At 48.1% G+C, this 25,092-nt stretch overlaps 1 protein-coding gene across 10 annotated transcripts in view; it reads right to left on the bottom strand.

Moving 5' to 3' along the window:
• Positions 1 to 4,018: 4,018 nt before the first annotated feature.
• Positions 4,019 to 25,092, bottom strand: part of DCLK2 (doublecortin like kinase 2) — a 155,319-nt gene continuing 134,245 nt past the window's right edge. For 6 of the 10 annotated variants that reach the window (XM_079154192.1, XM_079154194.1, XM_079154198.1 and 3 more), the window contains 6 exons: positions 18,218 to 18,351; positions 17,765 to 17,842; positions 12,103 to 12,199; positions 10,725 to 10,805; positions 9,297 to 9,413; positions 4,019 to 4,677 (listed from right to left, as the gene is read on the bottom strand). In XM_079154192.1, coding sequence (XP_079010318.1) covers positions 4,477 to 4,677; positions 9,297 to 9,413; positions 10,725 to 10,805; positions 12,103 to 12,199; positions 17,765 to 17,842; positions 18,218 to 18,351 — 708 coding nt within the window. In that variant the 3' untranslated portion in view covers positions 4,019 to 4,476. Of the gene's footprint in view, positions 6,705 to 9,296; positions 9,414 to 10,724; positions 10,806 to 12,102; positions 12,200 to 17,764; positions 17,843 to 18,217; positions 18,352 to 25,092 lie in introns of all 10 variants that reach the window. The other 4 variants (XR_013766254.1, XR_013766255.1, XM_079154199.1 and 1 more) reach the window with 4 other exon arrangements.

The raw sequence follows: 25,092 nt of genomic DNA, 5'->3' as shown, positions 1-25,092 counted from the left end.
CAGCATAGAGGTGGCTGGGGACAAAGCTGTGTGACCCCCACAGAGGCCAAACTGATAGGCTGCACGGCGGGCCCCTCCCTGATGGTAATTTAGGCCTGATTTTAAAATGCCTCACACCAAGAAATCGTTTCCTTCTCCTCACATATCAATTCTCTCTGAAATAGGACCAATCAGGTCTGAAAATCTGTTATTTAAGAAATACCACTACAGCTCTCGGAGAGAGCAGGAGGGTTCAGAAGAGAGACCAGGGTGGTTTGGCCTTTAGGCAGCTGCCTCCTTGGAGGGAACAGCCAGGGAGGACGATAAATGTTCCTGTGAATCCTGAGACCCCAGTGATCACAAGCCAGAAACACGGAGTGAATTACTTTTCTGTCTCAAGTTCAGGAATATTCTTCCTTGCCCAAACCAAGACTCTGGGGGAGCTGGGGAGGACCGGTATTTCCTCATACCTGCTGGAGGAAGCTGGCACTCTCCAGCTTTGAAAGTCACTCCTTGGGGGCCCAACAAGGACAAACGAGTGGCTGTGTGCCAAATGGCCCCTTTTCTCCCCTCAGCCACGCAGCACTGACAAGACTTCCCATGCTGTCTTTGAGGGCAAGGCTTCAGGTTTTATCATAGGATGGCACCTAACACCCCTGCCAAGATGAGGCCAGGCCACATGCCAGCCTCCCTCCAGAGGAAGCCTCCCGCCCCACTGTATGACACACATGACCTCCGGGCACCTCTGAGCACCCAGAGGAGCAGCCTCATCACAGGGCACCTGCCCCGGGAGCCAGAAGCCCCAGGTTCCGGCTCCCACCTGTGCCGAGACTTGACCTTATTAAATGAGACGTTAGTACCCATCTCTCAGGGCCGTGGGCAGCTCAGGTGAGACGGGATGAAACGCTCCATACCCCGAAGGCTTTTGTGATTGCCACCGAGCACCTACGGCTTTTCTGAGAGCCAGGTTTTCAGTTCCTAGGAAGCAGTGGAGTCTACCCCTGGCCGACTCGGCTCCTGGACTCCTGCTTAAATGCCTCTCTGGATGCTGAACCTTGTGCCTCCTGCCTGTGACTGCAGCTGGCCAGCCAGGAAGATTCAAGGAAGTCTGCATCCTCTCCACAGAAAAGTACTGGAGTAGGAACCCAGGGCCACTCTACCACTGAGCTACACCTCCAGCCCTTTCCACTTGAGACAGGACCTCACCAAGTTGCCCAGGCTGGCCGTGAACTTGCAATCCTCCTGCCTCAGCCTCCTGAGTCACTGAGACTATATGGGTGTGTCAGCACACCTGGCTCAGAACAGTTCTTTACATGGCAGGAGGGCACAGAATGACGCGCCAAGGGTTTTCTGCCATGGCTGCTGGGGCTTCAGCCCCCTCACCTCTCCTGCTGCCCACTTTGGAAAATTGTTGCCTTATCTGCACCCCAGGCACCAAGGTCCCAGAACAGAACTGCACACCTGGAGAGTCGGCTCCTAGCACCTGGATCTGCACAGGTGTCCAAGAGGCAGTTTAAGATGAATTACACGTAAGCACCTTTGCTGGCTCCCAATGAATGGGTGATTACTCCAGCTGTCCACTCCCAGACCTTCAGGATAAAGCAGTGTCGCAGGATAACACCTTACTAGTTATATAACAGAATTGGCAGGCATGCATGGTTTACCTGTACCATGAAAATGAACTTTACATTTTCATTTTAAACTTTTTAATGCAATACTAGAGAATGGTAACTTGTGGGAATGCCCTTTGTGTTATGGTCCCATGGGATGGCAAACTAAGGCTTTCTACAAGACGACAGTAAGTGGCACTTTGTCTCAGTACAGTTAATCTGTCCCATCCCCCAATTCACCTTTCACCATTTGAGCCTTAGCAATATTCTGCCAAATGCATTCAATCCATATGTTCATCGTATTTCTGTCGTAGCATCCTTTTTGAAAAGAGATGGAGATCGAAAGAGACAGAATGAGAGAATGAGACACCTGTCTAATTGCTGAGCCCAGCAGGCACCCACTGATGGCTTCAGCAAGTCACCATTTCCCTTTTTTGACCCCCAAAGGTCAATTTCTATAGACATTGATCAGAAAACAAGCACATGCCATTTTTTTCTGTACAGGACCTGAGAAGCACAACAATTAAGTACTGGTATTTAATTTGGATTTGAGAACAGAATCAGAACTCAATGTTTGTTTGACCCAGCAAATGGGCCAGTGAACAATCTGCCTGTGGTAGCAGAACTGTTATGCAGGCTCACTACTTTGGTGACCCCTTGCCTCTGGGCCTTGCTGCCCTGGGAAAACAGGACACCCCCAAACATCATGGGCTTTAGAGTCAGGAAAACCTAAACTTCATCATGGCTGTGGCTCTTGCTAATTCTGTGACCTTGGACATGTTCCTTTGCTCCTTTACCATCTCATCCTTCTCTAGGTTTTTAAGGAATCAGTTATTTAAGGATGCTGGGCAGTGCGGCTGCGCCTGGTTCGTGCTGCTTCCTGTCTGCATCCCATCCTAGCAGGGGGTTGGTGCTGTACAGGAAGGGTCCCTCTTCCTGACACCAAGGGCTGGTGCTGCCCTGGCCACCTGTCTCCTTTCTTAAAAATTTGGCAAATTTCCGTGAACCCAGCAGCTTGAGGGAGGGAGGTCTCGGGCTCGAAGCAAGGTGGGGGCTTCCTCCCTCCATATTAGCTCTTCCCCAGCATGAACAAAAATGGTCCCGTGAAAGCTAGGAGAAAGTGTGCTCTTTAACCAGTGAGGAAACATGGGCAGAATGTTCTAGAACTATGCCTCATTAATCAGAAACTGCCTTCCTTCTGCAGCTTCTCCCTACTATAGCTATGGGTCTAGGAAACCCACCTGCTTTTTATGACCAGCCTGTGGACCAGATCGGGGTTCAGCACCAGCCCAGAAATGACCATGCCACCTGGCCTATCAGCTCATCCCTTCACAAACAGCAACTGAGCAGTGCAGAGCCAGGTGGGGTGATTTTAAGCCCTGGGGTTGAAAAGCCTCGAGAAGCTGGGGGCAGAGGCAGGACCAGGGTCACTGGGGCAACAGGTGAGCAGACCTTCTGAGGTAACAGAAACCTGAGGCTGGCAGACAGCACTGCAGCCCAGACACAGGCTAGAGGGAGACTGTCAAAAAGAGCTGCTCCCCTGCTCCCCGCCCCCCATGAAGCCTGACCCTCCTGCTACCAGTTCCCTCTACTGTGAGTGGGTGGCCTGTCTTTTTGGGAGCACCTGTGGTCACACAAACCAGCCAAGGCACATCTCCCCTTCTTCCCAAGCCTTCCAGCTCCACCTGGCGTTCAGACACCGGCGCCCGCGGGGGGCCTTGGCCAAGGGCAGTGCTTGGATCCCATCCTTTCCACAACAGCCACACGGAAACCTCTGCCATCTCTGACGGCCTTTTCTGAAGAGGGAAGAATTTATTGCAGGTTGGGGACACTTGTAAGAAGGCAAAAAATCTAACAATGAGATAAACTACGCACCCCCCCCGCCCCAGCTTAGAAGATGAACAGGTAAAACAAATACGCGGGTTATGTACAATTATTAAAAAGAGCAGAGTGGTGGAAAAGAAGGAAAAACTGCCAGCAGCCTTCCAGAAGGTTCATGAACAGGATGTCGAGGAGCACCTTCCCACCAGTCCTGGCTGTGCTCAGGCCAGTCCCTCTGCTGAGGTCCTGATGAAAAGCAGCTGATGAGAGGAGCCATGGAGGGGACTCGCCCCCAGGTTTGCTGTGTTCCACGCGGGGCTGGCTTGCTGAGGAGAGGGGACATCTGCCACAGCTGCCTAGCCTGACACCAAAGACCCATAAAGCAGTCTCATTCGAACTTCCTAACAGGCCATGGAGAAGCTGGGATAACCACGTCTCCAGGAAGAGGTGGCCTCCTGGGTTGTGTACAAATAAATAGCCCACCTGGTCTCAGGTGACCCAGCACCTTCACCACTGGCCCGGTTGCTTCCTCGGGTGCCTGAACGCCTTGGCAGTCTGGAATTAGTGACCAATGACAGGATTGTCCTCTTAGGTGTTCATTGCTTCAGTCTCCCTCAGCAGAGAAGGTGTCATGTTATCTTTCACAGGACGGTCAGGAAGGGACAAATGCAGGCCTGGGTCCTTTGTAAGAAAAAGTGTCCTCGAAGAAGAGCTCCCCAGGGACTTGGGTCACCCGAGTGCCCAGGGTCCCCGAGTGCCTGATAACCGCTGCGGTCTCTGGGTGAAGCGGCCAGTTCAACCCAGGCCCTCGGAATGTCGTCTCCAGGCCGACAGGGCCTGCGACGCCTCCAGGAGCCAGAGGCGGAGCCCAGAGCGCAGGGCGAGGCCGAGCCCGGACACTGGCTGCAGCGCGGGCTCCTGGTCCCCAGGCGGCCCACGGAAGGTGCCAGCAAACTGAGAAACGAGCAGTCAGGAGAGGCTCCCTCGGCGCAGGACGCAGCAGGGTCGGCAGAAAAGGCGCCTTCCGGGCACGGCGGGTGGCCTAGGCCCCTCTGCAGCAGAGGGCTCAGTCTCGGTGGCGGCGCCACGTCCCCGCCCGCTCCCCGCCCCTGGCAGCAGCGGGGCCGGCGGCCGCGGGGGATTCCGGAGGGGCAGGGGGCTCGTGGGCCGAGGCGGGCGCCGGCGGGGTCTGCTCGGCCGCAGGCCGGCTGCCGTCCGGACGGTGCTTGCCGCAGAAGATCTGCCCCTCCTTATCTAGAGCCGTGTTCTGCGGAGAGACCAGCAGAGACCTCCGTTACCCGGGCCCGGGCTGGGGCTCGGCCGCCACAGTCAGAGCACGACAGAGCATGCACGGGACCAGGAGCAGAAGAGGAGAAGTAACCCAGCTCTACCAGAGCTTAGACGGGATGGTTGCTTCCGACCCTCCCACGACCCAGGCTGGTGGCCCAGGGAAAAGGCAACTGGTGCCAGCCAGGGACCACGTGGTGGCGGAGGGGGTCCTCTCTGCTCTGAGCTGCACCTGGGAAATCGGCAAACCCTCTGAGGCCACTCGGTCTTCGATGGGTTACTCGTCTAAAGAAACTTCTCACGTGTCACATAAATATGCCCTAAGCCCAAATGACTGTGCCACCTCTAAAAGGCCTGGGAATCTGATAGAGCAAACCCCTCACTTTCCACCCTCCATTATCTCGGACCTGCTCCTCTCTTCCACCGAGGGGTCTCTTCATCTTGTCACACCCCAACGTTTTTAAGCTGCTCTGCTCAGAAACAGAGAGAATGCCACAGAATGGCAAGAGAGTCACTCTGCCCCACGTTGGGAGCACATCCTCGTCCCCCTTCATCCCCTTGACTCGGTTCCAGTACTACTTTGCTTGTCTAGGAAGAGCCATCAACCTGCCACTTCGGATTTTCCAAATGTGAGGGGCTGGCAGTTCTCAGGCACCCTGAGCTACAGGGGACAGTGATCCGGGGGCAGTTTATCATCTAACAGCCCTGGCGCTACAGATTCTTCCAGCACTGGGGACAAGACTCAACAGTGTGCCTTCCCCAGAGGCCCGCAGCTGCCTCCAGGGCCTCGGGCTCAGGCGGAACCTGCACTAACTGCCCAGGGCAGTTTCGATGACCCTGGGAAGTTGCCACCCTGGGCAAAGCCTCGTGGGCAACCTGGAGCTTCCAGCTCCTGGAATCAGAGGCGGCCGAACCCTTTCCCCAAAGCGCCTGCTCCCCCAGCTCCGAAAACAGGCAGCAAATGCTCACTTTCCCACTCCAATTCCCCCCGGACTACGCCCCGGTTATTTCTCCTTTTCTCCTCCCGGGGGAACAGCACGTGAGCGGCAGAGGGCAGCCTTGCGGTGCGGTTAGTACGTACCATCGCCCGGGACCTAGGCAGGGGAAGCAAGGCGGCGGCGGAGCGAGAGAAGCGAGGAGAGAAGCGGGGACAGAAACCAGACTTACTTTCAACAGAAGCAACACGGTTGACAGTTTTGTCTATCTTAAATTAAGGAAGCAACCCCAAATCGTCCCCCAGTTGCCCCTGAAGGCAGCCGCCCCCACCCCCGCGGAGAAGGCGCTCCCTGGGCGGCAGCCTTTCCCTGTCTGCTGCTATGCTGGCAGCGGGTTCCCTGTCATTCCCCTCTCGGCCACTAGATGGCTGCTGCTCGTCTCCGAGGCTGGGATGATTTCCTGGGGCGAACAAAGAAGCCAACCGCAGAAGGCACTGTCCTTTCTTAACCGTGCTAAGGACTCTTCAGAGAAAATGGAAGTGTAATCCCAAAAGTCCTCTCTAAAACCAGAGCCTTATCCAATATAATCATCTTCTCTTATCCCAAAGGCTACCTGACATCATACCATCTTATGATAAAAATTTAGCTTTGGAAATGTAGTTGGAGAAACAACAAAACCTTCCCCAAAACACCTGTAAGAAGCCTGCTATTCACTAAAGGGCGCTCCTCCCCTTAAGGGAAAAACAGCAGAACTCCTGGAATCCTCCCAGGCACTCGCCAACTTCTGATGTGGGAAGGCAGGCAGAGTGGAGAGCTGAGAAGTTGTCATATAAAGTTTCCAGGGGCGTGCTTGGCAGGGAGGAGGTCAGGAAGCACCTGCATCGGGAAGAAGCTAAGGGCTGCCTGGGAGCATGAGAATCTGAGAAGCATGCGGGCGGCAGAGGGCCGGGAATCAGGAGCTGCTCTGTTAAGCACAGCACGGTGAATACCAGCATTCTGCTTCGGGATTTCCCACAGTCTCAACTGGGTAAAGGAGGAAACTCTGAGGTGCCTCTCAAACTGTCAAATCAAACTGTCAAATAAAATGCAGACAAGAGCATCAGCTTTACTTTCTTTCACCTTTATTCACCCATTCCTAGCCTATACTTTTCTCAGTGGAGCCTCAGAACCAACCTTGGGGGACGGAGGGTAAGAAAACATGGGAGTGAGGGGGCAGGAAGGTCCTATCTGCAGTTACACAAGAAGCGTCTAGTGATTCAACCACGAGACTCATCACCTGTGTCTGCGAGAAACTATGCTAGCTCACATACTCCAGTCATGAGGACACATACAAGCCAGCGAAAGTCATTTTGTGGTTGTTTTTTAAAAATAAAAATGTGTTTAAAACTGTTCCCGAGGATGGGACACCCGGACGCATGGTAATGGGGATGAGGATGGAGGCACAGAAGCATCGTGTGTCCCCCACACAACTGTGCCCCAGGCCAGGTCTGGACTGGGCGAGGAAGACCAGGAGGCCTCTTCTTCCCACTCCCTTTGGGAATAAGCCAGAATTCACAGGCCGACCTTTGGGCCACCGAGAATGGGTACTGCTGGGGACAAGCCTCCTGGATCTCTCTTCCAGGCACTGAATGTGACAGTGCCATTCGGCTGTTCCTCAGAGTTGTGTGGGGAACACGGGGTTAGACAGGACCCTGCCAACATGCATAGGGTGACCAGAGAGCATGCATGTCAACACACAGCTTTCAGTCACCACCAGAACTACAAATAAGGGGTCCTGTGTGCATTCACACAGGCTTCTGTGGAGCTGAGACAACTGAACTCCATCAGCAAATGGAAAAGCACCAGTTGTGAACCACATGATATGGGTTCTGTCTGCATCCTTATCCAGAACACAGGCTGCACTGGCCCACGAGGCAGGGTGGTCAATCATCCCAGGACCTCACTGCTCCCTGTCTGGGCCCCCTAGTTGAAAGGTGCCCACCCAAATGATCGCTGCGTGAATTCTCTTAAGTTCTGGGCACACAGCTGTAAAGTTTCCTCCTTCTGGAAGATTATAAGGCTTATTAACATGCAGTTATTTGAATGCCAGTGCATCTCTCTGCGTGAGGTTTTTTCATGGCGTGCTGAGTATGCCAATTTTTTTTCATTGCTGGGGGCTGAACCCAGGTCCTCTCCCATGCCAAGCACATGCTCTAACACGGAACTGCATCCTCAGCCTGCACATGCCGATTTTTAACATTCTTCTAAACCTTCCCACAAGTTGCCTCATGACCTAGGGTATGGCAAGGCTGCCTGCTACCTATCCCACCCCTGATGCCGGCTCCCACGAGTGAGTCACGTGAAAAAGCCTCACACTGTCAGTTCAATTGAGAGGGTTGGTTCTTTTCAAAGTGTTTAAGTTGTAATTTTGTGATTAACTCGGACGTTCCAGGCTTTCAGCAAAGTACTGCGATGGGGAAAGCCCCACAATTGCAGAGGCCTCCCTGCGTCTGGCATGGAGCACCCCAAAGTCCTGCAAGTTGTCACGAGGCCCACGCTTTGTCTGGGGAGGGAGGCAAGAGCACACTTCCCAGGGAGGCAGGGGGACTGCAAGGACATCCAGCGGGCTGCCGAGTGAAGGCAGCCTCCCCTGCGGGAGGCCAGCAGGGGCTGGGGATGTGGGGGAGGACCTCAACCAAGATAGCAGAGCAGCTCCCATTGACCGGGGGATGTGTGTGTGAGCACGTGTGAACGCACGTGTGGGCGCGTGCACTCTGCATCTTCCTGAAGCTCCTAGACTATAAGCAGCCTCGAGAAGCAGCCACGGTTTTCCCTCTAGAGAGGAAGGAAACGAGTAGAACCTTTCCCAGAGGGGGAGAGACCACCTGAGGTTGGCCAGCTGGTATTGGGCATGCTGATCTCACTTCTGACTCAGTTTTAATTTTTTCTTCCCTTATGTTACTTTTCATTCTTATTTGTTGTGTTTATTTATTTAGGTAAGTTTCCTTTAAAAACATTTTGGAAGGCTGGGCGCAGTAGCACATGCTTGTAGTCCCAGCTACTCCAGAGCAGGAGGATCACAAGCCCCAGGTCAGTCTCAGCAATTTAGCGAGACCGTCTCAAAATAAAAAATAGAAAGGGCAGAGGCTGAAGCTCAGCAGTACCGTGCCCCCGAGTTCAGTCCCCAGTATTACAAAAAAAAGTCTGAAAAAATTCAGTGATGCTTATGACCGCCTTTGTATACGATTTTACTAACAAGATTGTTCTGTACTTTTACAGAACACCAATTTTAAAAAAATGAAAATCTGTCTACTTTTGACTCTGATGCCATAGAATAACCTGTGTGCGAATGCTGGAAGAGGCAGGGAGTTATTTCCTCACAGTGCACCCCCGACAGGGGCCGGAGATCTCTCTCTAAACAAGAGTGGAGGCTGCTGCCCAGGAGGCCCAAGCCCGGGGCACCTGGCTTCCTTGGCACCTGCAGGGAACCAGCCTGCAGTGTCCAGGGTCTGGGAGTGGGACGTGTGGAGGGCCTCCATGTGACAGCCTGTCCTCGTGTGAACACAGCAATGTGGATGACCCGACTTCCCACTGAGCTGAGCTCTTGGCTCAGGGGATTCAAGACTAGCTCAGCAGTCAGGCCAGGTGCCACAAGTCCCCACAGCAGGTTCTGCACCCCACTTACCATGATGACAGAGACCCCGGTGGTGGTGCTGCTCTGTTTGGGAAGCGCGTTATTAAAGTGCTGCTTTAGTTTACCTGTGACCTCAGCTTGCATGTTGTTCTCCTGGGAAGCATCGTCCTACAGAAAAGAGAAGGACCTCACACAGTGGTCTCTGACCCTCACGTGGAAGCTGTCTTTTCCGTAACAGTTACCACCCCCCCAACCACCTCTTCCTTAAACAGGCCCATCCTTGCCACAGGAGTAAGGGAACAATCTTACAAAAATTATTATTGGGGTTGGGGATATAGCCCAGTGGTACAAGAGGCCCTGGGCTTGATCCCAGCAAAACACACACACACACACACACACAATTACTGTTCTTTAGTAATGTCATGCACTTAGAAAGACCCTAGACCATTCACTCCACTCCTGAGAACTAGAAAAGACCAAGAAGCCAGCACAGATCTCCAATGGACGAAGGCTGACAATCGTTACTCTCCTGAGACCCTCTTCCAAGGCACATAATTTAGCATGATCCCTCCCATGGCAACATAAACACCTGTTTATCATTTTCATCAACAATTCATGCCTGGCATGGCAGTGCATGCCTGTAGCTGAGCCAGGAGGATCTCTCGAACCCCAAAGCTTGAAGCCGACCTGGGCAGCCTAGCAAGAACCCCTCTTTTTAAATTAAAAAAGGATCAACAACAACAACAAAAAAAAAGACAGTGGGAGGTGGGGATGGAGCTCAGTGGTGGAGTGCATGATTAGCACACCTGAGGCCCTGGGTCATTCTCCAGCACCAAAGCAAACAAAGGGATCCACACAGTTACTCATCTTTATTGCTCACAAAAAGATGTGGCATCTCAGCTACTTGGTTCAAGAATCATGTCACTTAGTCCAGGAAAGCAGCCAGCAGGGTCATAGAGGGAGGCTCAGGAGCCCCCAAGTCAACGAGTGCCCTGATGGTACATGAGCTCTCTGGAGACTCCCACAGTAGCAATTTAGCTTGTGGTGCCTGCACTAAGCCCAGAGGGAATGCTAGGCCACGTCACACGCCTCCACCTGCCTCTGTCTGTCTGTCCCACTAGGGCTCCCTGTGACTGTGAGGACAGAGATCACAGTCTGAAGCATGCTTATCTCTGGGGCGAATCCTGAAAACCCTCACACCCCAGAACTACAGAAGGTGAGATTTCTAAGGCTCTCGAGAGCACTGCCAGCCCCTCCACTATGGAGGTGAGAAACTGAGGGCCAGAAGGGACGGGACTGGCCCAGGTTACCCGAGAACAGGAGCCGAGACTCTGGAATCCTGGTGTCAACTACCTTCTTCCAGAAAGCTCTCTGCATGCTACAGGGATCCCAGCTACTGCAGCACCTGCACACACAGGTTTGCATGTGCAAAACACAGCAAGGGGCCAACATCTCTTCCCTGGGAATGTGGGTACTTACTGACACCCAGGGGTGACTCAAGATTTGTCCCGCAGTACATCGAGCTTCAACGTTTACCTGAAGCATCTGACTTATTAGTTCCTATAAAGAAAGAAAGAAGACCATAGAGAAAGAGATAGGGGAAAATTTCAGCATAAATATGGAAACCTGAGTTTGCACCAAGCACTTCAGGGAACAGGCCACATAGCCACTCAGCCATGGAACATGAAAACCACACTCCTTGTGCCCACCAGGCAGTTACCAGAGCCATCTGCCCTAGGTAGCAGCAGTGCAAGAAAAGATCTCTCCCAGGCCTCCAGGAAATCAAGATGCTGTCCCTGAGTTCTGCCTTGTCACCACTCCATGGTGTACTACTGCAGCCTGTCCCTTGTGCCAATTCAGCAAGACTTGTGAGTTTATTCCTATATTCTCATGGGCACCCACAAAGTCCTTTTAAAATTTGTTCTTGTTAGTTACACATGACAGTAGAATGCATTTTGACACATCATACATACTTCCCATTCTTGTGGTTCCACATGATGTGGAGTTACACTGGTCATGTATCCATAAATGAACATAGGAAAGCGATGTCCCATTCATTCTGCTATTCCTATTCCTATCCCCCTCCCTTCCCTTCATTCCCCTTTGTCTAATTCAATGAACTATTGTCCCCCTTCCCCTGCTTACTGCGTGCTAGCATCTGCATATCAGATATTTGGCCTTTGGTTTGTTTTTGGAGATTGGCTTATTTCACTTAGCATGATGGTCTCCAGTTCCAGCCATTTACCAGCAACTGCCATAATATTCTTTCTGGCTAATATTCCAGTGTGTATATGTACATTTTCTTTATCCATTCATCTGTTGAAGGGCACCAGGTTGGTTCTACAGCTTAGCTATTGTGAATTTGGCTGCTATAAATATTGATGTGGTTGCATCACCATAGTATGCAGATTTTAAATCCTTTGGGTATAAACCAAAGGATTTGGGATAACTGGGTCAGATGGTGGTTCCATTCCAAGTTTTCTGAGGAATCTCTGTACTGCTTTCCAGAGTGGCTGCACCAATTTGCAGTCCCACCAGCAATGTACGAATGTACTTTTTTCTCCACATCCTCACCAACATTTATTGTTACTTACCAATATATACTTCTTGAATCAATGAAAGAATGAATGTTTAGTGATTAAAGGAACAAGGTAGTACGGCAAACTGGGATGACAACTGGTTGACCTTTCAGCATTTGGTTAAGAACTTTGGGGACAATATCACAGGATGGACTTAAAGAAGGACCATACATTAAAGTCAAAGAAGTCCTGGACCTCAATACCATGAGCCGCTAGCCCCAGGTGACAGGTGAGGACCCCATGGCAGCTCAACCCACAGAATCAGGCCTAGAGGGTACCTTGGCCGAATCCGTGATGTTATCCCAGTAGGGCGCTGGAAACTCCAGCTTCCCAGCCAAGATCTGGTCGAAGAGGTCTTCCTGGAGATTGTTCTCACTAAGTGACAAAGAAATGGAAGAAAAGTCAAGTCACCCAAAAACAGTTTTTCAAGGAAATTCTCACAGGAAGAGGATCTGGTCTCCTTGGCTGGGGCATGTCATGTCTCAGTGTGTGTCACACCTGCACTTGTAATTTTTCCTTTTAGACAAGGAGACACAGCATTTCCACAGGCCTGGGAACCAGAGAAACAGATAAAGGGTAACTTAGGAAATGTGTTGAGTGAATGCAGAGTTTCCATTTGGGAAGATGAACAAGTTCTGGAGACAGATGGTAGTGATGGCTGCACAATGAGAATGTGCTTTATGCCACTAAGCCGTACACTTAAAAATGGTTACGATGGAAGCCAGGCATGGTGGCATGTGCCCTTCATCCCCACTGGGAGCAGGGCTGAGGCAGGCGGCTCGCTGGAGCCCACAGGTTTAAGATCAGCCTGGGCAACACAGACAGACCCTGTATGGATAAGTAGGGTGGGGATTCGTATGACGGTAAATTCTATCCCATGTAGATTTATCACAATAAAAAAAGACTCAGGAAAATAAAATGGAATCTATAAGTAACGGAAATTTTCATTCAGGGAAAAATGAAAACAAAAACCCAAAACCGACATCTGTCCTCACTTCTCTCTCATGGCAGAGTAGAAAAGCAGCAAACCTCTGTCAGATCTACTTGACCGTCCTCTCTCTACATTTCTAATAAAACAGCAAGGATCAGTGGGATGTCTGACCTTCGGAAACGTCAGGGAGCGGAGAAGCTGGATGACACATTCGTGACTGAACTAGCTCACCACCAGGACCCGACGCTTACTTACAGGAAGAGCCCAAGATGCCACCTGGAATTACCCAGATCCAAGCAAACCCGCCTTGGCGGCTCCCAGGTGGGCAGCCCCGCCCCCAGGCACTGTCCCACCCCACAGGTGCGCCATGCACACGGTGAAGACTGATGAAGAGATGACCTTTGACTTCAGATGGAAGGTGGCAGGGAAATATGGACACACCAGTGGCGACTCTGAGGCTGTTGGAAACCCCTCAGCAGCCACAGCACCCCTGTGCTCGGTGGGGCACGGGTGGCCCGAGCGAGGGACCAGTCTTTACCTTTCTAGGACCATTACTGGGCCCCATTAGAAAACTCAGAATGGACTGCTGGCACCGAGATCAACAGCCAGGAGTGGAAGCTGTATTACCCGGCAAGTGGGTGGCATTTGCTGGAATTTCTCCACCCAGCCTTCAGGGTTTTACTGTGCACACTCCACAAGGGGGACAAAGACAACTGTGGTGTCTCTAGACACAGATGGCTTATGGCAGTGTCCAGAGACAAATTCTAGAGCTCCGTGATAATAAGGCAGCCTCATTTTTATTCTAATAAGCAGAGTAGAGCTGGTGAGTTTCGTGAAGACCCATGCTTGAACCAAGCCCAGCGTGATGGACATCTGCTGGTCCAGGCAGCCTGGACAAAGGCACACCAAGAAGGTCAGGCCAGACAGCAGGCGTGGAAGAGACCTCCCTGCACATCTGCAGAGTGATCTTCTTTGAGGGCACGGATTTCTTCGTGGGTCATAGGTTCATTTCTTTCACTGTTACATCCCTGGAAACTGCACTCAGCTCAACACCCCTTCAAAATGAGTGAAGAACACACACAGCGACACAGTGAGGTTTTACAGAGACCTTTAGAAAACCAGAGGACAACAGACAGTGTCAGGAGAAGAGAAAAAGAATTACCTATTTCCTTCAAGCCATCCCTCTCTATTCCACTCCTCTCACCTTGATTTTCTCTGGGATCTCAAACAGCCTATGTTTTGTCAATCCATTTAGCTCTCATGTTGTTCATAAATAACTGGAAGCTGTCGGCAGGACGGTGGCACTTGGAGATATCACCTGACTCAACAAGCAAAACCCTGGGGCATCTCGGCAACTAGAGCTGGACCCTCAAGTGTCAATGCTGACGGCAAGAGCTGTAGCACCCAAGGGAGGAACAGAAAGCCAAAGATAATCCATCCGCCTTGGTAGTCGCATAGTAAAAGCTACTCTGAATTCATAGTGGACTTATTACCACATTTATACTCTGCCACCTGGCTGAGATGCTTTAGGGCATTTTTAATTCTAAAACAACATAGCCCTTGGAAGCAGGTGCTGGAAGTCTAAAACTGCCCATTAGGAAAACCTCAAAAACAACTGAAAAATCTGCGCACACTCCCTCTTTCGGTGACATGTCGTTGGAGGTCACACAGGCAAGCTATTTCACAACTGATGTGCGAGTGCCTCAGATATGGAGTTAAGAGAACCAAGAATCTTCGCTTGGCCATATTTCTTATCACTGGCCCTAAGAACAGATTTGCCCAGGCAACCACGGAAATTTGGGGTATTCCCAAAAACCAATCTCCTTCCCAGTAAAGATGAATCTGATGTTGAAAGAGCAGAGAACGTCAAACTAAGGCTAAACCCCAAAAACCCTGGAAGAAGAAAGAATGAGAGACACTGAAACTAGACACTCCAAATAATTATTTCAGCTCAGAAGTTTTGGGTTAAAGTTGCCTTTTCTTTTGTACAAAACAAAACAGAACCTGATATATTTGTTTAAAGGATTTTTACTTTAGGTACCAATTCATGTAGATGATCTATTTTATACCATAATCAGGTATCCTTTAAATTACCATTTCTATAACTTTCCATGTACTTTTTTATATTATAATGATAGGAAGTCTACCTAGAACATCTCTGTATGCTGTAAAGATGTTTCTATAACTGGTGTTTAATACTGTGGATTCTGTTTTGACCCAATGAAAGAGGGAAAGGGTTTTCTTATACTTTAGAAGCAGGCTCCGGGGCTTTTAGCATGGCAGCTTTCAGTGTGGCCTACCACTTCTCACTAGCCAAGGTCATGTCTAGATCCCACAAAGAAGCTGCTGCCCACTGGGTAGCAATTCATGATAAGCCTATACTGCTCCATCCAAGTTTCATTTTAAAAAGTTAAAAAAAAAAAAAAAAAAATAGCAAGCTGGATGCAGTGGCGCACGCCTGTGATCCCAGCAGCTTGGGAATGTGAGGCAGGAGGACCACCAGTTCAAAGCCAGCCCCAGCAAAAGTGAGGCGCTAAGCAACTCAGTGAGACCCGGTCACTAAATAAAATACAAAATTGGGCTCAGTGGTAGAGTGCCCCTGAGTTCAATCTCTGGTACAAAAAAAAAAAGGGCAGCTAACCCCCAAACCAAGGACCCACCCAGGCTGCACTGGTGACTACAAACACTAGGGGGAGTGGTGAGCACACATTCCTCTAAACCTGATCCCCAAGGTCCTCCCCTGAGGAGATCCACTTGGCTAGCCGCCCGAAGAACAGCCCTAAGGAGCCCCAGGACCACCTGCTCCCATTCTGCACTAGACTAATTCCCCCAACGGGTCATCACCAAAATCAGCCAGGACCGGTGTGACGGTAGAAATGGCCAGGAAGCGTTGCCCTGGCTCTCACATACTGTCTTCACCTCCCCACATTTACTAAGAAGTCGCTGTTGGACTTGATCTGGTCAATACTGACCAGGGTGAGTGAGCAGGGACTGGGCAAGGGACGGGGCAGTGGGACTCGTCCTCTCTGGCTGCTTCTGGGAATCCTGCCTCCAACATCATGTGAAGCCCAGGCTTGCCCAGTGGATGATAAAAAAGCACGTGGCCAAGTCACCTCTGTTGTCCCAGCTGACATTAAGCCCATATCAGGCATGTGAGGCCACGCTAGACCACCATGTCCCGATACGGCAGCGTAGAACCACCTAATCAATCCACAGCATGGTTTCACACCCCTGACTGAGGAGTAGTTACTTGGCAAAAACTGCCTGCTGTGTGCATTAATCCCATAATCCATGCAACCCACCTGAGCAATGACCTGATGGAAGATCATGATGGCGACAGCCAGACGGAAGGACTGTCCTCCTACAACAACCCTGCTCATACTACGAGGTCCCACCCCACTGTTCCATCTTCTTGAAACTTTTATGACTTCCAGCCCTCAACTAAGCAGGTCCTCAAGCTCAGTTTACTCTTCTTGATCAATATTTCTGTGGTATGGGTTTCTATGCCATAAAACACTCAAAAGCAGAGACCAACATCTCTGTGTCGATCTTCTGCTGACGGCAAATGTAAAAAGGGTGAAAAAAAAATATTGTTTAACTCAGTTTAAAAAATTTTTCAACTTTTCTTTATGTTTGAAAGTTTTCATATTCAACTGGGAGAAAAGATAAACCTATTTTTCTCTTGCTGACCCAAAACAACACTATAAACACCAAGACCAAAATTCGTATGTTGAAACTGATTCCCAGTGCAATTGCATGAGGAGGTGGAAGGTGACAGGCCACCAAGGCAAAGCCTTCATGAATGGGGTTAGTGTCCTGGTAAAGGATCCTACAGAGCCCCTTTTCCCTTCTGCTAATGTGAAGGTGCAAGGAGAAGATGGCCGTCTATGAATAGGAGGCGTGCCTCCAGACACCAGATCTGCTGTGCCTTCATCTTGGACTTCCCGTCTCCAGAACTGCGAGGGTTAATTTCCATTGCTTATAGGCCACCCAGACTGGGGCATTTTATTACAGCAGCACGAATGGACTTACACACACCACAACCTCAGAGATTATGCTCTGTCCGCCGCTTTATTCCCAGCGTTTAGAAGAGCGGCTGCCCTACAGCAGCTATTCAACAAATGGTTCTAAAATGAACAAAAGGATTAAAATGAAAATGTCACTCAAGAAAACAGAGGAAAATCAAACGTGCATTCTTAGATGAACTTCTGCTCCAGAGGGAGAAAAGAACCTGATCAGAAGAGTGTGCCAGGCCCCTCACTCACCCTGGGACCCAGGTTAACAAGGGTGTAAACCCCAGATGGACATCCATAGCCACCTCCACACCACCAGGGGAGGCATGTGGTCGCCAGGGGCTCATTCTCTGGCATGCTAATGTTGAAAGTTATCTGTGATTCTACTTCTTAACTGAATATCATGTGAAGGGCTAAAATGGATATAAAAAGGAAGCCCCTACTTCTGTGAGAACAAAGTTGAAAACTTTGTAAAGATTATACAAAAACTAAGTTGTTTAAAAAAAAAAAACTATCAAATTAAGTGAAAGTGACAATTATTAAGAACTGAAGAAAAAGTCTACCTGGAAGGATTCAGCTACTTCACAAGGACCTTTAAGTCTTACTCTCATTTAGAAAGACTGAGAACCTGGAAATCGTAGACCCTGTATTATGGACGAACTGTTTGAAACAATGACTACAAGAAACTCAGAGGACCGAACACAAAGCAGACTCTTTGCGTCACATCTGAAGTGTGGTCGGGGTGGGGTGTAGCTAGAGCAAGTGCCTAGCATGAGTGAGGTTCAATGCCTAAAACAAACCAAACCAAACCAACAAAAAAAGGTGTGGTCAATGAATATACATCCACAGGCTGTAAATGAAGGTGAAAAAGTGAAAGATGCACTTAAAATGTTTAATTGATATTTTTATTGGTCAACTGGTTTCTGATCCCAAACACCAGAAATTAAGTGTCCAAGAATGTATAATCCCAATACGGTCACCCAAAGCGCCACTGACCTTCGGAATGGTGGGAATCCACACAGAAGTATGTACGTGATCACACCAGCTGCCCAAATGTCCACCTTCAGGCCATAGCTGGGAAAACAAAGGAAGGAATATGATATAGGCCCCGACACCCTTCAGGGAGGGAAAAAATTAGGGGTCATCGAATTGTTCATTCCATGTAGAAGAATGAATCAGCCTTTGGTGAAAGTCATCTGTTTCTCTTTCAACCTAACCACAATCTTGGTGACTACTGTTAAATGACTAACACTGGCTTTGGGACAAAAGTCCCAGCATAGGGCTCTTAGCTGTTTAAGTACAAACTCAAGTTCCTGATGTCAAAGTCACGGTCTCCCGCTGCGCGGCATTCTCACCCTTCACAGGAGGCACTAAACACACAAGCAGTCACCACAAAAATGTACTCCCTGCCCCCAAAGTTAAAGCACTAACAACCACCAGGGCTCTTACCCCGTCTCAGCGATGATTTCAGGGGCCACGTAAGTCGGCGTGCCGCAGACTGTGTACAGAGGGCCTTCCACCACAGTGGCCAGTCCGAAGTCTCCCAGTTTTAAAGACTTGGTTCCATCGGGATACTCACACACCTGCACCAGAAACCAGCCTACAGTCAGAAGGTGCCCCCAGAGTGACTTCAAGAGGGCTCTTAAAATGAGGCAGAAAAGACAGATATCCTCATCAATTAACTCAAAAGGATTTTCCCCATGTGATATGAACACCATGAGTTAACTCTGTTCCTTGAATTCTTCTTTGGCTTGATTGTGTGAAATTTGGAAGACATTATTTTCTGTCTTTGAAGAACCTGTCCTTCCCTAGGAACCTAGTGAACCCCTGTACTTGCTCACATGAACAGGTGGCTGCTTATGTGATGGGCTCGAGGGGCCTGGAAGTCTGGAGGCGGGAAACTGACCTTTATTTAGCACTTACTGTGTGCAAGGTACTGGATGGCCAAGAAAGGGTGCTTATTAAACCACCAAAGTACTAGATGTTCTCCAAGAGCCATGAAAGTTTACTCTAGAAAATAAAATTAGGGGTGGGGATGGCAGCCTTGTTTTCCAGAAAATGATGAAATATAAATATTATAAACTTTTTGTTTGTTTGTTTTGTTTTGTTTTGTGGTGCTGGGGATGGAACCAAGGACCAATGCTACAACCAAGGACTACTATGCTACACTCCCTGCCAAAAATGCAAATATTATATAGGGGTGTTATGGTTTGGATGTGGGGTGTCCCCCAAAAGCTCATGTGAGAGATAATGCAAGAAGGTTCAGAGGAGAAATGATTGGGTTATGAGTCTTAACCTAATCAGTGAATTGGTCCCTGATGGGATTAACTGGGTGGTAACTGGAGGCAGGTAGAGTGTGGCTGGAGGAGGTGGGAATTGGGGCGTGGCTTTGGGATATATATTTGTATCTGGTGGTTGGAGTCTCTCTCTGCTTCCTGATCACCGTGATGTGAGCTGCTTCCCTCTACCACTCTCTCCCGCCATGATGGTCAGCCTCACCTTGAGCCCCAAGGAATGGAGCCAGCCTTCTAAAAACTAAAACCTCTGAAACCGTGAGCCCTCAAATAAACCTTTCCTCCTTTGTAGTTGGGCTGGTCACTTCATTTAGTCACAGCAGTGAAACAGGTGACTAAAACAAGGAGAAAACCTTGGAAATTCAGAAAAAGTCGACTTTGGGATTTGCCTCAGTCTGAATGACAGCTCTACTGACGGTATGACCTGTGAACATCACTTGATCTCTCTGAGCATGTGTCTGGATCTGTGAAGTGTGATACTCAGCCCTTCCTTGTGGAGCTGATGTGAAGGTGTATTGAGACAAAGCCCAGATCAAGGTTCAGTAAACAGTTCCCTCTAGTTCCTGGAAGGACTGGCTGATTACATAATTACCACGTGGGAAAAGGTTTAAAAATGCTGGTGAAGAGGTGAACATTTATGCCTAAATTGAAGCATCCTTTGTAGAAAGCATTTCTGCAAGAAGTATCAAAAATCTTAACATTGTTCATAACCTTTGACCCAATAAATCTGCATGTAAGAAATCTGCTCTAAGGGAAAAGAGACAGACCCAAAGGTTACACACAAGGATGTTAATACCAGAATTTATGTATGATTATTAGAAACTGGAAGCAACACAAACATCTAACAGGGCAGTGGTCTTGGTGGTGATCTGTATTGTAAAATATTATGTAGTTGCTAATAAGCACTTTTCAAATAAATATATGAAAGATATTCACTATATTACATGATATAAAAACAAATTAAAATTATATATGAAATACAATGCCCCCAAATGTTAACAAGTGGTTACATTAAGAATTATCTTAATTTTATTATTTATACTTTTCAGTAGTTTGCAAAAACATTTATGATGACCATGTATTAGTTCCATAACTAAGAAAAATGATTTTTATATATAAGCGATCTTTCCTTATGGGATAAAAATCTAAAAAGTTACATTCTAAATCAATCGCTTGGAAAGCAAACAAGCATATCTACATGACAGCATAATTTAGATTTAACTGTGTAGTCTTTAATTTGCTGATATCATCCTGTCCCTTGGGTATCCACTTTGAAAATAATGAATTTCAGAGAAAAATAACTTTAGAAACCTAATCTATACTGCCTTTCTCTTTTTGTATATTAAATATATTTCATTTGCTTTTGCTCTCATTTTACTATGAACTGAACCAGATTTTTATCTCAACCACTACTAACTAGAGGAGGAGAAATGTCTAGAAAGATAATTTATTTTTTCCAGACAAGCATGCCAACCATGTCATCTGTGAGTCTGATACCTGGTGACGGCCGATTTATATTTTCATTAACAAAAAGCCTAAAGATCCCAGGGCTCCCCGTGCCAAGGATTCCCCGCACTTTATAGGTATTTTATAAAGTACAACATCAGAACACCTCCCTACCTGCAGTGACCCCATCTGAGAAGAACAGTTTTCACCTTGGCATTTTAATAGCTTCTTCCATGCTTGCTTATCGTATACGCATCTTTATGACTTAAAAGTGTCATAGGAGCAGTGGTGGGAATTTTGCATCTGATATTTCTATTTTGAGTCAGCAGAAACATATTCAAAGATATTAATGATTTAGCCTAAAATCACATTCTTACTCATGCCACAGATGTAAGACAACTTTCCATTCATTAGACTTAAACATAACATTAACAAGAACAGCCTAATATAATTAGTTAGGATTTATGATACATTTACTAAAATCCAGACATTAGAAATTCCCTAAGTAACTGCAGCAATAAGAACATTATAAGCACAATTTCCTAAACGTCCATATTGTGAGTAAAAAAAAATTCTTAACTGATGTCATTGTTATTTTGTTTTTACAACTTAAAAATACACTCATTAGGTACCAGTTTTGAAAAATAGTGTTTATTTTAAACACTCAATTTGGAGATGCCTAGGGGTATTTAGAGTTGCTGTCAGAATCTCAGAAGTCCCTGAAGCCCCATTTTTCACATCCCCATAAAGAATTCAGAGTCAGATGCAGGGGCTTAAGTGGGAAGGGACTAAACAGACTATAGTCGCTGAATTGTATCTCCGCAAGTGGCACTCCTTGGCTAAACACCAAAAGGGACATGTCCTCAGGGGCAGACAAGCCTGATTCATCTCTCCCCAATGTTACACACAGAAAATACGTAAAATATGAGTCACTTTCAAATCTTAGCTGGAGATTCTCTTCAAAGAAAGAAGAAAAATTAAGTACATGCTGTATTTATGGCATTCCTTCAAAAAACTGACTTCAGGGCTGGGGGGTGTAGCTCAAAGATACAGCGCCTGCCTAGCACGTCCAAAACCCTGGGTTCAATCCCCAGCACTGCAAAAAACAATAAAGGAAACTGACTTTTGGGCTGGGGGTACAACTTGGTAGTGGAGCACTTGCCTAGCATCATGCATGAAGCCTGGGTTCCATCCCCAACACCAGGAGAAAAAAAAAGTGAGAAGAAAATGACAACCGACTTTAATAAAGAGGTGAAAAAATGAACAGGGACTCCCAGAGGCCTTCTCAAGGACTCTGGGAGATATAAATATGCTCCCAAACATTATCTTAGTGGACTTCCATAGTGAGCCCACTGGACTATTACAGAACTATGATCTCCATTTTACAGATGAGGAAACTGAAACAGGCAGAACTCAAGCTATGGATAAGTGGCCAAACGGGGTCTCAGCCAGGACCCGTGCTGACTTTCTTAGTGCCACACCATTCTGCAGCACATCCAGTCTCTGAAAACAACTGCCAGAATGCTAACTGCTGCCTGCACACTCAAAGATTTCGAGTGGATTTCATCTACAACTGTGAGAACTCCAGCCCTGGGGCATTCAAATGCCCCACCACACACCAAGAGATGCCCTGACAGAAGTTGCTCCTGGAATGCAAAAATAAAATATGTGAGAAACGCAGGTCCCCCATACAAAGTGAACACTGCATGCTCTCTAAATAAAATGTCAAGGTACTGATTTAGACGGACTTCAAACATGAGAAACCAACCCTCTTCTCTCCCCTGTCCCCAGAACTCCTGGAAAAGGTGGAATTTATCACTGGTCTCTCATAGTTAACTCTGACAGGGCACTGCCGGGCTGTAACTCACGGCACTAACGGCCACCCCCGTGCTCCCTGACACAGCCACCCATACATCTCTGCTGGCAGGGTTTTAAATTATGACACTGCAGCCAGGGAAGGGGATGCAAATCAGATGTCTGAATGCTGGGGTGTTTAAAAACTGAATTAGTTCTCTGACAGGAAGAGGCTGACAGTTGCTCTGGGTGTCTCTGTCTAGGGCCCCGGTAGCACTTTCTCCTCCAAAGACAATGTCAACCTGCTGACTAAGCCTGGAGGCAGATGGGTGGCCCAGGTAGGTTTTCAGCGGCTGACATACCTACTCTGTGTGTGCGACTGAGGTGTTCTGGAGCCTGACCCCACGGCCCTGCTAAGCCACACATCAGCGTCATCTGAATGTCAGTTTTATCATCTTCATTCTCCCCTTTGGGTAGCCCAAGGAGGCTGGTTCAGGTTTTGGAAATGGTGAACACTCATTTAGGACAGAATGGACTAGATAAGGAAATTGATTCTGATTTCCTGGTCACTCTCTGAGACTCCAGGTGTTGGACACATCCATACTTACCACATTGTCTACCCGTGATGTATGACATGAGAAAAGGGATGCTGGGTTCAGATTCTAAGGAGACTTCACATGTGTGTTAAGAAACTGAGTGGCAGGCAGTGGGCGGAGCTCCCTGGTAGAGAACTTGCCCAGCATGCATAAGGCCCTGGGTTCCAGCTGCAGCATGCAAACAAACAACAGGCCTTGGGAGAGAGGGACCACAAGCAGAAGTGGAGATGAGAGTGGGACCAATGAGCTGGGAAATGGACACTCTGTAATGCCCAGTCTCCTTCCTCACTGGGCCTTGGCACTCAGAGCTGTAGGACAGGTTGGCTCAGAGCAGCCAGTCATTCCCCAGAAATCTGTGGCTTCCACATTCACAGAGAACATTACTAACTGGGTCCACTAGGGTGAGACGGCCTGTGCAGAGCAAGGAGTCAAGGGGCATTCTCAACAATACGAAACTGTAGCCACATCTGGAGAAAGCCCTGTCACCTTTACTTGTAAAGCCCTTGGCCAAGCTCACTCGGATGGTGGAGGAGCCTGGCGGTCACTGCCAGGTCTAATGGTGAGAAGTCTGGAGACGTGGACGCCACGCGTTTGCTCTTATCCTGAGGCTTAACTTACACCTCTGTCTCCATTCCTCATTAGAGTTCAAAGACAGAGTCAGAATATACTTTCTTTTTTTTTTTTTTTAAACATCAGGGATTTTTCTTCCTAATAGGAACATACAGAAATGAAATACAAGTTGAACATCCCTTATCAAAAGAGCTTGGGGGGCTGTGCACGTAGCTCAGTGGTGGAGCACATGCCTAGCATGTTCAAGGTCCTGAGATTCATCCCAGAACTGTTATAAAATTTTTATGAATGAGCCATATTAGTGAACAAGGTAACATGCCTGTAGTCCTAACTACACAGGAAACTAAGGCAGTAGGATGGTTTGTGCTCAGGAGTTTGAGGCCAGCCTGAGCAACACAGGGAGACCTCTTACCTTAAAAAACAAATGCACAAGCCAGGCACAGTGGCTTGAGAGGCTGAGGCAGGAGGATCATGAGCTCAAAGCCAGTCTCAGCAAAAAGAAGGCACTAAGCAACTCAGTGAGACCCTGTCTAAATAAAACACAAAATAGGGCTGTGGAGGTGGCTCAGTGGTTGAGTGTCCCTGAGTTCAATCCCCAGTACCAAAAAAAAAAAAAAAAAAAAAAAATTGCACAAAAGTGGAAGGGAAAAGGAGGGATCATGAACCAAAATTGATTTCCATGCATGTCTGCGTTTATTGGGATGAACCAATTATTATGTATAACTATTAAGTTCTAGTTACCAAGAAAACTAGTGTGGGGGGAAAACCCAGTAATCTGTTTCCCCATCAGCTGATATAAAATCTTGGCATTAAAGAATTTAGTTTAAAAATGTACAGAACCAGAAATGCTTTGTATTTTGGAATATTTGCATGTATATAATATTGTGCGGACGAGGTCCAAGTTCAACGCAAAACTAATTTATGTTTCATATACTATATTTTAAATAATTTTGTGCATGAAACAAAGTTCCATGGTGTGTAAGAGTGCAACATGTTGGTACTCAAAAGTTTCACATTTTGGAGGATTTCACATTTTGGATTTGGGGCTTCAGGATGCCCAACCTGTACAATTCCCTCAAGGCAGATGATATATATATATTTTTTTTAAAGGACATACTTTAAGATGGACACTGAGACATTATCAAACACTATTACCAAAATGGGAAAATGGAAACTCTGGATTAAAAAAAAAAATCCCTGGGGCTGCTTCAAAGCCCATACATACTCCTTTAGACAATCACGTGTGGTGAAGCCTGAGCAGGCCACACAGACCTGGGTTCAAGTGGTAGCTCCTGGCCAGCTGAGTGGCCTCTGCACATGCACAGTATGCTCCCACGGTACTGTTCAAGGCATTGGAGATGAAAAGGAAATTGAGAAATAAACCTCGTTTCTGAAGGAGATGGACCAGAAAATGATAAAACCCCAACGCGCAACAAGTACAGCAGATGCCTGAAGTGACTGGCTAAACCCTGCTCAGAGTGTCTGGGGTCAAGGTGAAGATCTAACTCCGACTGTCAGCATCTCACAAGAGGGACAGGTTTGCCACACTGTGGGGAGAGAGGACACTGCAAATGGAGACCAGGGCGGACAGAAGTAACAGAGACCAGGACGGACAGAAGTAACG

The sequence above is a fragment of the Sciurus vulgaris genome (genome assembly GCF_902686455.1).
Source record: "Sciurus vulgaris genome assembly, chromosome: 9".
NCBI lineage: Eukaryota > Metazoa > Chordata > Mammalia > Rodentia > Sciuridae > Sciurus > Sciurus vulgaris.
The sequence above is the reverse complement of the archived record's forward strand: the minus strand, read 5'-3'. Positions and strand labels throughout refer to the sequence as shown.